We start from the raw sequence: 19,979 nt of genomic DNA, 5'->3' as shown, positions 1-19,979 counted from the left end.
ATACAGCAATACGTGGGAAGGTCTCAGCAACCTGTGAATGGTCATGGGTCTACCGGAGCCCAATTTCCTCCCACCATAATGCCGACTGCATTAAGGGTAAAATTTTCTTGAGTATGGTATACAACAATAATGAAATAAGTAAATAAATGTGATACAGGTAACGAACCAATTATGGTCGCGTGGTCAAGGCACTGCCTTTCAATGGTTAAAGAGGCTCGCTGGCTCAAATGGTTAAAGCACTGACTCACATGGTTAAGGCACTGGCTCAGATGGTTTAAAGCTTTGGCTCAGATGGTTAAAGCACTGGCTCAAAAGGTTAAAGCGCTGGCTCACATGGTTAAAGCACTGGCTCAAAAGGTTAAAGCACTGGCTCAGATGGTTAAAGCACTGGCTCAAACAGTTAAAGTGCTGGCTCACATGGTTAAAGCACTGGCTCAAAAGGTTAAAGCACTGGCTCAGATGGTTAAAGCACTGGCTCAAACGGTTAAAGCGCTGACTCGCATGGTTAAAGCACTGGCTCAGACGGTTACGGCGCTAGCTCAAAAAGTCAAAGCGCTGGCTCACATGGTTAAAGCACTGGCTCAAAAGGTTTAAAGCGCTGGCTCAGATGGTTAAAGCGCTGGCTCGCATGGTTAAAGCGCTGACTCGCATGGTTAAAGCACTGGCTTAGATGGTTAAAGCGCTGGCTCGCATGGTTAAAGCACTGGCTTAGATGGTTAAAGGGCTGGCTTAGACAGTTAAAGTGCTGGCTCAGATGGTTAGAGGGCTGGCTCAGATGGTTAAAGCGCTGACTCAGACTGTTAAAGCGTTGGCTCGGCACAACCATCAGGTGCTTGACCAATAATGCAGCATATTAAAATCCAGCTGTGGCTGTCAGGAAGTTTGTCAGGAAGTGTCAGGAAGATTGTCCGGAAGTGTCAGGGAGTTTGTCAGGAAGTTTGTCAGGAAGTGTCAGGAAGGTTGTCAGAAAGTTTGTGAGGTTACCAGCTAAGGTTGGTGATTTACTCCGGGTGCTCTGATTTACTCCACCTCTAAGCTTGAGTGCCATCTCATGAAGTTTGCTCTGGACAGGCTTGTTTTATCTACTCACAAAATACTGGATTCCATTTTGTATGAAATGAACAATTGTTGAGTATGGTACTATACTACAATCCAGAAAAAAAAGGGAAAAGAAAAAAACGAATCTAATCTGGGTCGTCACTGTAAACCCAGGTATCAACCGATAAAATCATAAGAAATAAAAGTATTATAATACTAAATATTGCTCATATTTCCTGAAATAGTTTTACCTGTACTCATTGGCTTGTGTTCACATACATCGTTATAAATTTGTTTATTTGATTGGTGTTTTACGGTGTACTCCAGAATATTCTACTGATAGGACGATGACTGGTGTAATGGTCGTAGGAATCCGGACAGAGACTATTGGCCTGACAGAAAGCCAGCATGGACTTGAACTCACAGTGACTACATTGGTGAGAAACTCCTGGGAAATGGTGCCGCGCCTGCACACTAACCACCTCGGCCACCTCCGCGGCAATGGTTTTAAAGTTTAGCTATATCATAAAAGAGTAATTAAGAAAACTATCAGTACTTTTTCATGGAAATTTTTTTTGTAACTGTGTTTTTGCATTCTTTTTTATAGAATTCAAAGGTGCGAAGATGGCTTGTGCTGCAGATTCCACAACCCTGACTCAAGACTTAAGTTCAATCTCAGCCTTGAACTCTGACCCTTTACTGACCTATATCAAATTGCGGAGGATTTCATTGGTCGATGTGAAAGAATTCAAGTTCAAGGGATTCACAAGCTGAAGAAGAAATGTCAGTCAGAGTTGAAGTTTCTGCAGTCGGTAAGTCCAATCACTATTCGTTACTTTTTGGGCTTTGTTAATTAAACATTTTCTAAATCATTTTGTTTGTTGAAGTCTTTATGTTTTGTTTTCATAGATACTAAATCACTACAACATTTTGAGGGTTATATTTGATGATTTTTTTTTTTACCTTGTGTTGTAGAAAACTCTAGTCTTTCATATTAACTTTGGCAAGTAATTCAAGATGTAATGTCCCATACAATTCACAAGTGATTCTTTATACACCAACAGCTGCTATATTTAATCCCTTTTTGAATTTAGGCCATTTTAGTCCCATAATTTAAAAATATTACATTGCACCTTTAATTTGTCTATTTAACAAGGAAAATTTGATCAAAGCTAGTTAATGTTAGAGCATTTGTGTGAAAATTCATTATCTAGCAATTCATTGAAAGCAATATCCTTGATTGAAATGAGAGTTACCCCCCCCCCCCCCCCCCCCCCCCCCCCACCTTTAGTGTGCCTTTGTGTATCTATAAGTTGTCTCCCTTACTCCACCCAAGAAATATTAGACACTTTAGGTATACACCTAAGGTATTCACAGGGATGTTCTTTGTATAAACCTCAGATTATGAAATATTGAAAGTATAATAAACCTTTGGAGTGTTCATATAAATTAGAACTAGAAATTTGGTTGCTCCGATGTTTTCTAAGATGTCGAAATGGGACAAACAAAAGGACAAGTCCAAAAAGGACTTGGAATTTTATTTCAAGAAAGAAAGTATACATGTAACTGTTATAAGTAATGAGTAAATAGACTGAGCGCACGATAGCAATTTGTGGGGCATCGAGTTGACCTGCTTGCAGCAATATCAATTATGATTGCTAATGTGCAAAGCTACTTTATTTATTCAAGATGTACAACTCAGAGTACAGAAATTTTCTGTTAAAGTTATGTACTACACTGTACAGCATAAACATATATTTAGTGGAAATCAGGACGTAGTGTAGGAAAGTGAAAAACTAAGTCTGAACAGTGTTCTAATAGCTAATAAGTTATCAACCTGTGAACATGTTTTAATGACCCAGTTTAACATTCTAAAACAAATGCTACATGTAAGTGGGCAGGTTTTATTTGTTTTTGCCCGGGCTCTGCCCGGTTTCCACCCACCATAATGCTGACCAGCAGTCGTATGAGTGAAATATTCTTGAGTACGGCGTAAAACACCAATCAGATAAATAAATAAATTTATTTCTTTTTGTTAATTGTAAGTCTGCATCTATGTGCACAAATGTGTAGTGTTTATGACATATTATGATGGTTTAGTGTGGTAGAAGACAATAAAATGGATTTGGGTATTTCACACTAATAGAGTAACCATACATACTGATACAAATGCTTTTACTAGGACATCCCTGCGTCACATTGAAATAGAAACCAGACATGGATGTCTGTTGATTTGTTTTTAGAACAAAAAACTGGGTGAATGAAATTTAGGTGCAATTTTTAATGACTTGTGATGACCCAGGAGTCTCTCATGAATGTGGTCGCTGTGAGTTCAAGTCCAGCTCTTGCTGGCTTCCTCTTTGGCCGTGTGCAGGAAGGTCTGTCAGCAACCTGCGGATGGTCGTGGGTTTTGCCCGGTTTCCTCCCACCAAAATGCTGGCTGCCGTCGTATAAGTGAAATATTCATGAGTACGGCGTAAAACACCAATCAAAGAAAGAAATAAATAAATAATGGCTTGCGATGACAAAATGTTTCCCATGCAGTTATGTTATGGATAGTGATGCCTGCAGAGCTATAAAACATTGGTGTACATAATTCAATCATTACTCATTGTAGAGGAAAATTTGTGTGGGCAGTTGAATATTTTTGTCATCAGCACAAGCTTGTGCAATCATTTTCGAAGACTATTGTCCACTCACTATCAGAACTTAGCTGTGGTATGAATATTAGGAATGAAGCTATATGTATTGAGAAATTCAGCCTCAAAATGCATGTGGACATCCAACCAACCAAGTTCATATGTTATTTAATCCATCATGGAAAGAGTTCTGTGATCTATAATGGTAGACTTGTCTGCCATTCTCCCTCTATCATGTGTTTCCTTGCACAAAAGCCACAGCAGGTTGTTTAAGGCACACTCCCAGAGACACTGAGTAATGATCTTGGGGGCATGTGTCTTGTTTGCTTCAGGAAAACTAACACCGTCTCTGTCAGGAGTAAGTGATGGAGTGCTTTTTGAAAATTAGAAAAGCCCTTCCTTGAAATTTTTTTTTATAGTGTGACAAAAATAAGTGCTTAAGAGATTTGTAGATGGCAGGAGAAAATAGTTGCACTGGTCTGTTGAAATTGAGCTAAGATTAAGCGGTTGTTAAAACAACTACATAGTGTACTTATATTAAGAATTAAACCTTAAGTTCCTGTTACATTCAGTGATTTCAGTAATTTGTGTCAAAATAACTGACTTCCATGAACCAGCAAACCTCTAAATTTGGTCCAGACATAACAAAGCAAAATTCGGAAACTGTGAATGATCTCAAAGCAGCATTTGCCGAGTAAGTCAAGCCTTGTAAAGGTTGATTGGCCTGTGAACCATGGCATTTCCTGCTCAAATCCAGCTCATAGTTTTTGTCATGTCTGTCATAGGGTTGCCGATGGAGAGGGAATTAAAGACGCGGAGCTTAACTTTATTTCTTCCAATCGTAAATCTCACTGCTATCACATGAAGGAAGAAGTCTTGAGTAGAGCATTAAGTACTGTATTTCACCTAAAGTACAACATTTTTCAAGGCACATATTTTGGTTGGTTCTCTTTGATTCATCCACCTTAGCTGTTTTTTGGGGGTTTTTTGGTGTGAATTTTGCTTAATTTCTTAATAGAAAAATTTTTGAGGCTATATAATGCTACAGAGAGTGCATTTTTACACACAAAACTTTACATGAAATATTATACAGTAACGAATCAAGGCATTTGTATCCAGGTGTACGTTTTCATGTATCAGTGGGTCATGCCACTGTCCATTGGTTTTAGGGAAGATGTCTATAGCATTTGATTTATGGTCTTTATTATTTATGGTCATTACTCATTGTTGTTTTTGGTAGATGGTGATGAGGAAGGTGTAGTTCTTTCCCTGGAGCCCTCTAACTAATGGATATAGGCTGAAACTGCTGTTGTGTAATATTCATAAATAGTACCAGAATAGTATTGGTAATATAAGCATATAGGTGCAAACCTGTCAACTCTCCTGTTTTGAATCAGAAATCACATTCTCATAGTGAATGTATTAAATCTCACATTTGTTCACACAAAAATATTTCATAATATTATTGTGTGATATTTTCATGTTGCATAATAACAGAATATGTCTACATTTGCCAGCAAACGCTTCCCAAATACAGTTCAAGATATGCAAAACCAATTTCCCACCACTTCTCCCTGGACCAGAACATTGGTCTTCAGCCTCTGGACTTCTGAGCCCAGGCAGCTGGGTTTCACACTTCTGTATAGACAGCTGACAGCTCAAAGCTGAAATGTGTTGCTGACTCAGTTAGATAGCTTTGTTTTGGTGTTAAGTAAGGCAGATCAGAACTTTGAAATGGATATTGTGTAATAACCATGTCATTGTAATAATATGAATATTAAAATATGAGAATATGAGTGATAGTGTCATTGAAAGGACTTTGATTCACTGACTGTTTGGTAAAGTAAGGTGTTGGCTTATATGGTACACCAACTGCTGCTAGATGGCAAAGCAAGGCTCTGCTAGATAGTAAAGCAGTGGTACAGCAAGTTGTTGGCTTGGATGGTACACTAGGTTTTGCTAGATGGTAAAGCAAGTTGTTGGCTTGGATGGTATACTTGGTTCTACTAGATGGTAAAGCAAGTTGTTGGCTTGGATGGTACTCTAGGTCCTGCTAAATGGTACAGCAAGCTGTTGGGTTAGAAGGTGCGCTAGGGTCTGCTTAGATGGTACACTAGCTTCTGCTAGATGGAAAAGCAAGGCTTCTATGGTACACTGTGGTAAAGCCAGATGTCGGTTTGTATGGTACACTAGGTTCTGCAAGATGGTAATGCAAGTTGTTGGCTTGGATGGTACACTAGGTTCTACTAGATGGTAAAGCAAGTTGTTAGCTTGGATGGTACACTAGGTTCTGCTAGATGGTAAAGCAAGTAGTCGACTTGGATGGTACACTAGGTTCTGCTAGATGGTAAAGCAAGTAGTCGGCTTGGATGGTACACTAGGTTCTGCTAGATGGTAAAGCAAGTAGTCGGCTTGGATGGTACACTAGGTTCTGCTAGATGGTAAAGCAAGTTGTCGGCTTGGATGGTACACTGGGTTCTGCTAGATGGTAAAGCAAGTTGTTGGCTTGGATGGTGCACTAGGTTCTGCTAGATGGTAAAGCAAGTTGTTGCCTTGGATGGTACACTAGGTTCTGCTAGATGGTAAAGCAAGTTGTTGCCTTGGATGGTACACTAGGTTCTGCTAGATGGTAAAGCAAGTTGTTGGCTTGGATGGTACACTAGGTTCTCCTAGATGGTAAAGCAATGTGGTGACTTGAATGGTACAGCAAAATGTTAGCTTGGATGGTACACTAGCTCCTGCTGGATGGCAAAGTAAGCTGTCAGTTTGGATGGTACGCAAGATCCTGCTAGATGGTAAAGCAAGCTGTTGACTTGGATGGTACACTAGGTTCTGCTAGATGGCAAAGCAATGTGTTGACTTGAATGATACACTAGCTCCTGCTGAATGGCAAAGTAAGGTGTCGGTTTGGATGGTACACAAGGTCATGCTAGTTGGTAAAGCAAACTGTTGGCTTGGATGGTACACTAGGTTCTGCCAGATGGTAAAGCAATGTGTTCACTAGAATGGTAAAGCAATGTGCTGACTTGAATGATACACTAGCTCCTGCTAGATGGTACAGCAAGCTGTTGGGTAAGAAGGTGCACTAGGCTCTGCTTAGATGGTACACTAGCTTCTGCCAGATGGTAAAGCAAGGCTTCTATGGTACACTACGTGTAGCTTCTGCTAGATGTATCTTTGTGGATAAAAAGGTGCTGTTGAGTTGGTTTTTGGCATTGGACTGGTGGGAACAAAAATTGTACCATGTTGTGTACATTGGTGAATCTGTTGGTTCCTTGAGTAAAATTGGGCCTTCTGATTCGTTAGGAAACTATTCAGTGTATCAAGCAAGAATCATTGTAGAGCCTGACTGCAATCTTAGTAATGATATGAAATGCACATAGTTCATCTGTTTCAATGTTTTGCCAGTTTTATGCTGACATGACCCAGGAGCCATTCAGTTTGGACAGTCTTTGTGTAGTCGTTATCGCACTGATGATTGTAATAAGGCTGTAGTTAGGATTTTGGCAACACGGATGTGTTTGTTTAAAGAGTTTAGGGAAGAAATTCTTCTCGTAGGGATATTGCGTATGACTGTGTTTGTATTAACTTGTACCTTGTCATCATGGTTACTAGCTTGCAGGTGGAATGATATTTAAGAAGTTATTAAAGAGTTACAGTAAAATTAAATGAGTGAGTGTGGTTTCAAAGCGATTAAATGATGTTTAGTTATAAAAGTAGAGGGAGAAGGTTTTTCAGATTTTGCATACCTCTGGAGTTTAAATAGCAGATTAAGTAGCAGTTAAATATTGTTACATGTACCTTTTAGACTGTCTTTGAATGCAGTGTTTCCAGTGTTTTGAAAACAGGAATCTTAGTTAAATCATGTACTGAGTGGACACCCACAGCTGGGTAATTAAATGCTTTCTCTAAAGTTCGCACTGGGGCTATAAAAGTCCAGCCCTATTGTGAACAGGGCAGTGTGGAGTTAGTCACCACCTTGGATGGTCATCAGCCTGGCTGGTCACCCAGATGACAGCAGTACCCATCACACACTCTGATTTTGTGTTTGGGTCAGTTATTTGCCTACCACCTAGCATCCCCAAATGTTAGTGATAGCTAACCTGTTGCCTTTCCCCGGGCAAGGTTACCTGATTATCCTGTCACACTTTTCCATACATACACATATCAGTCTAATTAAAGACTGTTTTCAAACTTTGTTATCATAATGTTGATGTCACTCTGTTGTTGGGGTGTGTGGAATGGCTGTGACTAAGTGATTAGATGTTTTGTCAGGTGTTCATACTACACATGAGACTTGTCTTCATTCCCTAGTCATACCCAGACCCAAGTCTACACAATTAGCAGTCTTGCTATACTTCCTTGCTTTGATCTCAGCTGAAGGGAACCTAAGACTGGGCTAATCAGTCTGTCTGCATCTGGGAAAACAATAATCTTGAAAAGCAATACCTGTACTTGTGATGCGTTTGATCTCTTATGAAGTGGTTGCCAATTAACTGAGTGCAGGTATAATGTGTCTTTATAAATGGACTGGGGCGCCCCTGGGGCTGACTTGGTTAGCGGGCTATAGCGCAGCGTAATGACCCAGGGGCCTCTCACCAATGCGGTCGCTGTCAAGTTCAAGTCCAGCTCATGCTGGCTTCCTCTCTGGCCGTATGTGGGACGGTCTGCCAGCAACCCGTGTATGGTGGTGGGTTTCCCCCGGGCTCTGCTCGGTTTCCTCCCACCATAAAGCTGGCCGCCATTGTATAAGTGAAATATTCTTGAGTCTGGCTTAAAACCAATCAAATAAATAAATTTACTGAGTGAGGTGTTTTTGGTTTTGTCTAATGATGACCATTAATGTGACTCAGATATGATCGGTTAATGTTAAATCCCAAGAAATCATCTTAACATGGTAGTAATTTCAGTTGTATACATGTACATATACACAGATATAGGCCTACCCTGGTAACATTTACAGTTTACGGTCTTACAGTTTGCTCTGTACTACAGGCTTGTTGCAAAACTCTACTACAGATTCTGTAAACATTAAATTGGTACTACATGTACACCAATTCATTCTCGTCTAAAATCATTGTGCTCTTCGTGGGTTTTCAGTTGTGTATTTTTTTTTACTTTATATTTTTGCGGCGCATATTTTGGATAACCTCACGGAAGAGGACTGAGACTTAATTACGCTGTATGTGTAAATAAAAATTTGGATCTGTCCTCTATATTAAGATTAAGACTTTCCCATTCTATAAGGATACACTGTTGAAATATGTCACCAAAATTATGATGATTTATGTCACCAAACTTATGATGATTTAGAACTTCACCTATGTTCAAATCCAAGTTGTCTCCAGTTTTAATAGCGATGTTGTCATAAATTATTTGAGGGCCATTGGCCTTTATCATAAGATATAAATTTTCATTATTATTTATTATTATTAATATATATAGATAAAAAGATACGTACACAGTTTTTCTAGATAAACTATTTTTAAGGATGTAATGGTTTTAGAGTTTTACCCTTTTTTGTTTTTTCTTATCTGATTTTAAACATGTCCGAACACTTTTGTTTCATGCTTGACATTTTCACTGCCATATCGAATACCTGCATCACCTTGTGTTTTTAACTTGTTCTTGCCATGATATGGCTGAGATATTGCCGATGTGGTGTTAAGCCATAATCAATCATTCATTCATTCATTCCAGCTTTGATAAATCAGGAGGTTATAGTCAGGTATTTATACGTAATTACGTAGTTACGTGATTGAGCCCCAACATATACATGCTCTGTATGTATACAGATCAGACCGGCCCCGCTAACACAGTTGTTAGTGCGTCCGTTTCAGGAATGGTAGATCCAGGGGCAATCCTGGGTCGAGTCACGCCTAAGAATTTAAAAGAGGAAGTCGTTCCTTGGTCGTCACATGACTGAAAAATTGTTAACTACGACATTAAACCCCAAGCTCTTACTCACTCACTCACTCACTCACTCACTCACTCACTCACTCACTCACTATACACATCAGCAGCTAATACTTGGGTGCTGTAATTCTTTTTACATGATTTCAAAGTGTTTATTCAAGCATATTCTGAAGGCATTATGCTTTGTAGACTGTTAAAATTGTAATTTTTGTGAAGCCCTGGAAATGGCCAATCCAACCAATGTAGTTTTGTCTCCAAAATTGAATTAAAAATGTGCCTAAATTGCACTGAAAGTTGCTCTTTCATGTGTGAAAAGGTAGAGGAATTAAGGTATGTGTGGGCACCACAATATATCAATTTTATTGCAGATGAGGGAGAAATTAAACCATAATAACTTATTTTTGAGTACAGCATAAATCCCCAACCAAATAAACAAAACAGAATTCACTTTGCCTTTTATACATTTATAGCTGGTAATTTACTGCATGAACATTGCCCCAGGCATTAAAATGATCAAGACCATTGAACTCATTAGTAGAATTAACTTTATTATACTAGTACAGGCTTTCACAACCTGAATTAGATGTGATGATGATGATGGCAGAAACCAATCAGGATTCATCAAGCTTCATTTTGATCTCAATTAATTAGTATTCCTGTGTTCCCTTCATCATTTGCAAGGGTTGTTGTTCCTTAGCAACTGGTTCTCTAATTACATTACCTCTTGGAAACTGAGAGTGCCAGTGTGAAATTTATGATATTGATTCTGATTTGATTTGTTATTATGTAACTGTGATGAATTTATGGTAATATGTGTTATATTGTACAAATATTGCCCGAGGAACAAACATGAATTCAGCCATGCATGCCTAATAAAAGCATTGATGAGAACGATGCATTTCAATTTTATTTATTTATTTGATTGGTGTTTTACGCCATACTCAAGAATATTTCACTTATACGACGGCGGCCAGGATTATGGTGGGTGGAAACTGGGCGGAGCCCGGGGGAATCCCACGACCATCCGCAGGTTTCTGACAGACCTTCCCACGTACGGCTGGAGAGGAAGCCAGCATGAGCTGGACTTGAACTCACAGCGATCGCATTGGTGAGAGACTCCTGGGTCATTACGCTGCGCTAGTGCGCTAACCAACTGAGCCACGGAGGCCCCTCATTTCACTTTTATGTCCCAATTGTATGAATGTTTTTGTTTCTAAGTGGAATTGAAAGTAGCTGAATGTTAAAGATTCTTTGGGAACTAGCATTTGTCCCATATGAAAAGTTGTTTGATCTCCATCTCAAAATGTGCTGTACTGTTTATAAGCACTCTGGTTAGTTTGTTGAATTCACCCAGATTGGTTGATTGACATGTTGCCAAAATTTTCTGGCTGGTGCAAACATTCATATATCTTATACTTTCACTGCATACCAATACATGGCAAAAGAAGCAAAATATAGGACAAAATGCTTTGAAAAGTGAGTCATTTTGCCATTGTGCTGAAAGTATATCAGGTTATTGTACACATATAATTAACCATGAGGATCAGTTGTTGCTGACACCACAGTACCCACTCGAAGTGTATAAGCTCCACCAAGATTTGGCAACTGGGGTTCTGGCAGTTGAAACACTGCTGAGTACAAGAATACCTTACATCACTGACTTAAGCTGAGCATAATGTTTTATTTCCCCCAAAAGCATAAAAATGATGCTGCTTCAGGGCCATTTCCAAGGACCTAATTATGCTAATACCTTTAAGGAAGAAGCATAATATGAACAACAACAAAAGATACACAATATCCGTCATGGTTACCTCTCATGGAAATTTGAAAATTTGTTGACAGCTTGTATGTAATTTCGCTGGGTACATATGTACTAATGACCAAATGTGCATTCTAGCTGCAACTGCAAATTCGGTTTAATTTTGTGATATCTGAATGTTAATCTGCTTGGATTATGTAGGGCAGATTCATGGAATAGGTGCACATCTCAACCATGGAATAGGTGCACATGTCAACAATGGAGTAGGTGCACATGTCAACCATGGAGTATGTGCCAATCTCAACCATGGGGTAGGTGCACATGTCAACCATGGAGTATGTGCACATCTCAACCATGGAGTAGGTGCACATGTCAACCATGCAGTAGATGCACATGTCAACCATGGAGTATGTGCACATGTCAACCATGGAGTAGGTGCACATGTCAACCATGGAGTAGGTGCACATGTCAACCATGGAATAGATGCACATTTCAACCGTGGAATAGGTGCACATCTCAACCATGCAGTAGGTGCACATGTCAACCATGGAGTAGGTGCACATCTCAACCATGGAGTAGGTGCACATCTCAACCATGGAGTAGGTGCACATGTCAACCATGGAGTAGGTGCACGTCAACAATGGAATAGATACACTTGTCAGCCATGCAATTTGCATGTACATGTCAGTCTTGTTTAGATTTATATAAATACCAGCAATAAAATGTGTCATCCTGCCCTCATTAACATTTTGAAAACAAGGTCTACTGAATTAGTACAGAGCGGTATGTATGGGGATGAAGCAGAAGTTTGAGAAATCCTAATTGGTAGCAGTGATTTATGTCCAGTCTGATGGCCAGGACAACATGCACTCGAAGAACAATCGTGTCAGCTAGGTATTACATTAGCAGAACGATTGTTGTTTCCTTGCCTCAAGTTTTAAGGGCGTTTTCATGTCTCCAGCATCTCCTAGCCTGGGCAGGGATGTTTGTTGACATACGCCACAGAAAATTGTACCAAGTGGTGGACCAACTCCTATTGAGGCAGTGCGTGCTGTGAGGAAATGGGGTAAGTAGATTGCATTGGGTGGAAAAGTCAATGAAAACAACTGGCTGAGAATCTAACAGGTCTGTGGTGAACGCGTCAGCTGATCGTAGGCAAATACACTGAGCAAATTACCAGCTTATTGGATTGAACTGGCTGTTCGCTTTTATCCAATCAAGTCGAGTGTTTTTAGTCCGAGCATTGGTTTGAAATGTAAACATTTGTGTAGGCGAGGCTGTCGTTCAGTGTGCGGCGACCTTCGATCAGCACAATTTAGTAATGCGCGGTTTTTCATTTTGTCTGCTCTTACTTTCTGTGGAGTCACCTTGTCGGTGTGGGTTGTTCTGTAGTAGGAGTAAGCTTAGCTGTTCATTGCCAGTCTGCTGACCCATATTAAAACCCCCGTGAACAGTCTTGGTTTTATTTGATTTGATTGTCGGTGTTTTAAGACTGATGAACATTTCACTTACATAACACTTGTCAGTTTCATGATTTCCTTCTCAGATATACCTCAGTATATTGCCCATGCACAGGTACCTTACAAACCTACTAGCCCCAATCACTTGGTAGAGCGTCAGCTTCGGAGAAGGTAGATCGAAGGTCAATCCTGGGTGGGTCACACTTGAAACCTTAAAACAGGAAGTTGTATCTTGGTGTTAAGGGGATAGTGCAATGACTGGTTGACTGGTATCAGTATAATGGCTCGGGTGGGGTGGTTTACTTGCCTTCAGTAAGTCGTCTCATTGAAGCAGCACTCAATAAAAGCACGGTGGAAATCCATCCTGCAACAAAGAGGCACATTACATGCACTCTAAGGACTCCTTCGTCATCATATGACTGAAAAATTGTTAAGTACGACGTTAAACCCTGAGCACTCTCTCACTCACTCACTCAGTCACCTGACAAACCTTTCAACTTTAAGCTACAGTAGTTGGGTTTTAATCCTGAGATATCTCATCATTTTGACTCAGTCAACTGAGACAAAAAAAAAAAAACAACTTTACTTGAATCCCCGTTAAATCATCAAAAAGAAACATGATAAAATCCAACTTCTGGTCACAGCAGTATCTAGCATATACATGTGGACTTGTGGTTTGCCGTTGGCTGATCTTTGGCTGTCTCAAACAGACAAGACAGTCGTCCACCAGTTATTTATTTATTTATCTATTTATTCATCTATTTGTTTATTACAGGATAAAACGTGTTTGTCAGTCCCTCCTTTTTTCCAAACATTTCTTACCATTTTTTCGAAATATTTTTATTTTCTGGACACTTAAGTGGCATGACCAGAGTTAACCAATGACCATTAGCAAGATATATGTGCTGGCATCCACTTCCATTCCAAACAGCTTCATCTGCTGTTACGTAGAATATGATACTGACTGACATCTGCGGCAGTGAGTTTGTAACTGGCTGGGACAGGAATCTGTCTCCAGTCCACTGCCATTCTAGATCCACACCAAAAACATACCACTGGCAAGGCAGTGGCTTGTTACCAAGGTGACTAATTAGGACAGAAACCTAAGACTGCGTTGGGGGATACACACCTGTGATCTTTCAGTGAACTTTTTGTCAGGAGCATGGCAACTACTATAGAAATGAGACTAGAAATCAGTAGTTTAAGCAGAAATCCAAGTTTTTGTACTGACAATCACTTTATTGGGATAGCAAATTTAATATCCAACTTTACTTCTGTTTTTTGTTATTTAATTTTTTTTCCATTTGATGAAGGATGTTGACTGATTAACCTTTGGATTAGATTAAGAAAAACACACCTTCAGTTCCTCTGATTGCGTGCACCTGTGCTTTAGGTAATCGATTGTGGTGTGCAGAGAGACCCTTAGGGGAAAAGAGTGGTGATGCATGAGGGCAGGAAGCGTCTCAAGAGGGTGCCATTTGCATAAAACACTCGCTCAGGCTCCGTGGCCACAACTTGACCGTAATTAGGTGATTAATAATTAACTGGATGAAGAACACTTTAGCATTCGGAGAGGTAGGTATAATTACCTGCCAGCAAATTTATCGAAAAAAAAAAAACGGGTAATCTGTTGTTGTTGTTGTTTTTTTTTTTAAACTTGAGCCTTAAAGGCAACTCAACTTTTAATGGCTTGAACATCTAGCTTGCTCAGTACATTTGTCACTCAAACACAGGGGCAGGTGTTTTTATTCTAGTGACTTCTCCATTTTTGTTGAAAAATCTATTCTAAATTCGGGGTGTGCTAAATTAAATTTTACTTCTATTGCTGAACTTTTTATCAGTTAAAGTCATTTATTTTTTTGTATGAGCTGCATGTACACAGCCTCTTAGACTTTTCCTTTATGTTCCAGTAATTGAGGCCAAAACATTGTCCAACCTTTGACTTCAAAGGAAAATGCCTAGGAAGTTGATGAACTGCATCTCCTCGCAGAGAGACCAAACTTTTGGGTATTCAAATGGCCAATGAGTATATGATGTGTGTGTTTTATTTTTAGACAGATCCGTAGGTAGGAAGGTCTGCCAGCAGCCTGCGAATAGTCATGGGTTTCTCCCGAGCGCTGCCCGGTTTCCACCCACCATAATGCTGGCCGCCGTCATATAAGTATTCTTGAGTATGGCGTAAAACACCAATCAAATAAATAAATAAATTTTGGACAGATTATTTTAAGTTTCATGGATTTTACATGGCAATTGGTAAAATAAGCACTGTTGTGTTAGATGACCAAGCTTGATGAATTGTTTATTATTATTATGTATACACTGCATTTGCCCACCATAAAATTCAAAAGGTATTTTTAAACATGGTTTTACCGGCACTAATAGCATGGTTGGTAGAGCGTCCGCTTCGGGAGCAGTAGATCCAGGGTCAATCCTGGGTAGAGTCACACCTAAGACCTTAAAAGAGGAAGTTGTAACATCCTTACTTGGCGCTTAGCATAAAGGGGATAGCGCATCGACTGGTTGACCTGTATCAGCATAATGGCTCAGGCAGGGCAGCTTACTTGCCTTCGGAAAGGCATCTCAGTGAAGCAGCACTAGATAAAAGCACGGTGGAAATCCGACCTGCAACAAGGAGGCACATTACATGCTCTCGAAGGATTCCTTCATTGTCATATGACTGAAAAATTGTTAAGTACGACGTTAAACACCAAAGCACTCAACTGAGCATGGTTTTCACCAGACTACGATTAGTTTAATACTTCAGTTTTGCATATGGCCTTTAGATTTAATTTCAGTGTATCAGTACTTTATTCTGATGTGCTTTGCACTGGCATATTGCTCAATTATCACTTTCCATTAATTACACTATCACAGAATATATGAAGTACATGTATGAAGATTTCAGTACTTCACACCAGTTCTCTCTAATCACAGCACTGATGATAAAATGTAAGTGTTAATGATTGTCAGCAAATTGGTGACAGTTCGCAATTAGTGCCATTACTAGACAAGTCTATGCAATTGCTGGAAATTGATTCTGTGATTAGCTCTAATGCCAAGGTACCCATTGAGTTTGCCAAAATGTGTTAGTTCTGTCTGAATTTGAGAGTTGAGGGGAGGGCTCAAATCCAAGTGAAAAACCTCTGCACAGACAAGGAAAATGTAGATTGATGCCCACTCTCACTGCTTGGTAACAAGAGGCAGTCGGTAACATTCATTGTGGCCGTTTTTACACTGTTTTCCCACCAGTGTCATGGTGGAAAATTCATCAGTAAGTTGCCAAAGGTCGGTGGTTTTCCCTGTGCTCTCCGGTTTCCTCCACCCATAAAACTGAATGTCGTAGTATTATACATGTATGTCAAATTTCTTTTGCATTGCGTTATTAAAACAACAGTTAGTGAGTTAGAGTTGAGGATATTGAGACCTCAAATCCAAATCAATCTTAGACTACAGGACCCAAAGTACATAGCAAGGATACGGTCTATTGTAGCCACACTGTTACACATTTCAGATTTCACACACATACACTAGTATATTGACTTATTTTTGCCTTGTCTTATGAAGAATTAACGTCTAAGTGGGTAAACTGCAAAAAGGCTTGCGCCCTCCTTAGATTTTACGTGCCAGGGTGAATTTGACACTGCAGGGAATGCAAAGTCTATTGTAGGGCCACGATGTATTAATGCCCTGCTGCAACTTCCTTGTCGGGACCTCCGTGGCTCAGTTGGTTAACGTGCTAGAGCAGCGTAATGACCCAGGAGCCTCTCACCAATGCGGTCACTGGGAGTTCAAGTCCAGCTCATGCTGGCTTCCTCTCTGGCCGTATGTGGGAAGGTCTGCCAGCAGCCTGCAGATGGTCATAGTTTGGTTTTCCCTGGGCTCTGCCCGTTTTCTTCCCACCATAATGCTGGCTGCCGTCGTATGAGTGAAATATTTTTTGAGTACGGCGTAAAACACCAATCAAATAAATCAAATAAATAACTTCCTTATCAATCTATACAGAAACACGAATGATTATTTATTTATAACTGTGTCTGACTAAATGGACATCTCATGGCCTTTTCTTGTAGAGCTAGGTTCTCTTTAACTTTCACAAATACATATAACGTGAAGTAAAGAAAGTATTCAAAGTTACATTTAGAATTGAGAAATTCTTTATTTTCTGATGATCAGATAATTAAGGCTCTTATAAAGTACCTAGCCTTTTAAAGTGACCTAGTGAAAGCTTTTTTTGAGGAAAAAATTTTAAAAAAAGAAGAGGAATCTTACCATTTGCCAGAAATGGTCAGGCTGCATGCCATAGAAAAGTCTGAACATCAACTTTCAAGCTTCATTTTATTGTAATACAAAGGTTACTTCCTTTTTCAAGAATTTACCTCCCTTGACGGTACGTATCTGTTCTATATTTCAGTATTAAATCATATGGGACTATGGAAAATATTACCATTTACTTATCATATCAAAATATTATCAGTTTTTCAATATGCGGAAGTAAATTACAATGTTTCAAAAGCAGTTAATCTTAGAAGAAATTTTACAAGCAGACTAGTCACAGTTGATCTCTGTGGTTGTTTGAATTCCATCACACCATTGAGGAATTAATTGGGTAATTAGGTTTCACCTCTTGGTTCAGACTGGAAGCATGGCTTTAGAATATTTATATTATTATTCCTGATAGGTTAATTCTTGGTTTCCATTGGTCGAGAGATGGTCACATGATATTCCGTAAAACATGATGTACAACGATCATGCGCACCAAGGACTGCAACGTCACGCCGACAAAGTATTATCCCATGTTCCCGAGGCAGTATACAAGGTTTACAGGTTCCTTTTTTTGGGTACAATAAAACATAAGTTGCACGCTGTGGGGTGGGATATCAGAAATTGTCAGCTCGCGACAAGTTATATTCAACTTGTGCTTTGCCCTTGTTGAATATCACTTCTCTCCAGCTGACAATTCCTGGTGTCGCACCCCACAGCATGCACTATCTGTATATTATAGATATGGTATTATATTATGTAGATAGATAGTGTATATTATACAGATAGTGCTTGCTGAAGAATGGGATATGAGGGATAAATGAGGGATATGAGGGATAAATGAGGGATATGAGGGATAAATGTCATCTTTAGAGGATTAAGTGATGTGAAACATGTGCATAAGTTGAATATCATTTGTCAAAAGAAAAAAAAATAGTGTAGTTGCTCAGTTAGTATGTTATTAAATCGCTAGAGGAGCTAGCATCTCCTTGTTTACATTACAAACAAGAACAGATCAGAGAAGCACACAAGGGGAGGTAACTGCAGTTGAATAAACAAACCAGTCTAGAATAGAGATGTAGCTACTGCCCCCGTTGAGATCACATCTCTAATATACTTGGGCGCCATACTTTTGACAACAGCAACGTCGAAAGCGAGGCTCGTGCATTACGCCACCTGATCTGAGATGATTACTTTCGCCTTCTGTGAACAACTGCCTGCGATGGTGAACGTACCGAACTGTTGAGCAGCGCGCCATTTACAGGCTTCGTGGGTATTATTGTCATCTCCGTCCATGCTCAAGCAGAACCATGGCAATTTAAATGTATCTACACACTTATCACTTGATTTTGCATAACAGAAAGAGGGGATACAAGAATAGCTATCGTGGGTTTCTCATTGTGTTCTCGACGCTGGATGACCTAAGGTATGACCTGATATACAAGACTTTTACCATATCCAGTCGATTAGACTGCAATGACATCTTGTTGCTTATATGCCACACGAAGAGGGGTGACCTGCTTTGCCCTTAACTCTACAGAAACTCCACCGCTAGGCCGCTGGCCTTGGTATATGCCATTACTTCTTCGAATTCACTTTTCATGCTGTTTTTCATGGGTACCGCCATGTTGAATAACTTAATATTCATTAACTAATACCTGAGTAAATAGTTCAATTTTATTTTGGATGTTTTTGATTAATTCAGATGCAGGTGGTTGCCTGATTTTTGTACCATTGGTAGAGATTATTGTACCATTGGTAGAGATTTTCGTACGATTGGTGGAGATTTAGACATAAGGCATCTGAAAATATTTATTAAGTATCTGATACTCCTCTGTCAACAATTATCCCCAAATTTGGAGAGAAATCTTTGGGCTGATGGTGCCCATCTACACACGAGCCTTCTCTTGGTACCGTAGGATCATGTAGAAAGGCACGTGATCTCGAATGTAAACACGTGATTTTTGGATACTAACACAACGTTGCTGGCTGTTGCTTCGTGAACGTGGGATAATACTTTGTGAGCAACGATGTTGCTTAGCTTGAGCGCGAGATCATTGTACTTTTTGCAAAATGTAATGCGACTGTGTATTGACCAATGAAAACCAAGAATCTCACTATGATCTATACTGTATGCATCATTTCACTGTAGGATTGTCAGAGAGTGAGTGATATTGCATGGGATTTATAGCTTCTCAAAATTTGTTTCACTGGCATAATGGCCGCCAGGTTTATGGCTTGAGGAAACCAGATTGCATGGAATAAACCAGCGACCTTCAGCATGTGCCTGACAAACCTCTTCACGTTGTATAATGCAGTGCAAGGAATAAACCAGCGACCTTCAGCATGTGCCTGACAAACCTCTTCACATTGTATAATGCAGTGCATGGAATAAACCACCGACATTCAGTATGTGCCTCACAAACTTCTTCACATTATAATGCAGCTGAAACAGTGGAAATGGATTCGCCAGTTTACATACAACCTTAAAGCAGTGATCCAGCTCTGCTCCATTCAGTGTAGTATTATCTGTGACATTAGAGTGAGTTAGTGTTGGGGGTTTAATGTTGTACTTAACGATTTTTCAGTCATATGATGACGAAGGAATCCTTAGAGTGCATGTAATGTACCTCCTTGTTGCAGGACAGATTTCAACCACTCTTTTATCTAGTGCTGCTTCACTGAGACACCTTACCGAAGGCAAGTAAGTCGCCTCGCCTGAGCCATTATACTGATACAGTTGCACTATCCCCTTCATGCTGGATGCCAAGGGAGGAAGTTACAACTTTCTCTTTTAAAGTCTTAGGTCTGACTCGACTCAGAATTGACCATGGATCTACTGCTCCCGAAGCAGACGTTCTACCCACTGTGCCATCGGGGGCTGGTATCTGCTATTAGATCAGACTT

At 39.8% G+C, this 19,979-nt stretch overlaps 1 protein-coding gene across 1 annotated transcript in view; it reads left to right on the top strand.

Moving 5' to 3' along the window:
- Positions 1-1,730: 1,730 nt before the first annotated feature.
- LOC135478111 (UPF0415 protein C7orf25 homolog) overlaps positions 1,731-19,979 on the top strand; it is a gene marked incomplete at its 5' end in the record, with an annotated part of 137,022 nt that continues 118,773 nt past the window's right edge. Inside the window, one exon of the mRNA XM_064758381.1 lies at positions 1,731-1,850. Coding sequence (XP_064614451.1) covers positions 1,731-1,850 — 120 coding nt within the window. The remainder of the gene's footprint in view (positions 1,851-19,979) is intronic.

This window comes from Liolophura sinensis, chromosome 11, assembly GCF_032854445.1.
Source record: "Liolophura sinensis isolate JHLJ2023 chromosome 11, CUHK_Ljap_v2, whole genome shotgun sequence".
Taxonomy (NCBI): Eukaryota; Metazoa; Mollusca; class Polyplacophora; order Chitonida; family Chitonidae; genus Liolophura; species Liolophura sinensis.
This window is presented reverse-complemented; position numbering and strand designations above follow the sequence as displayed.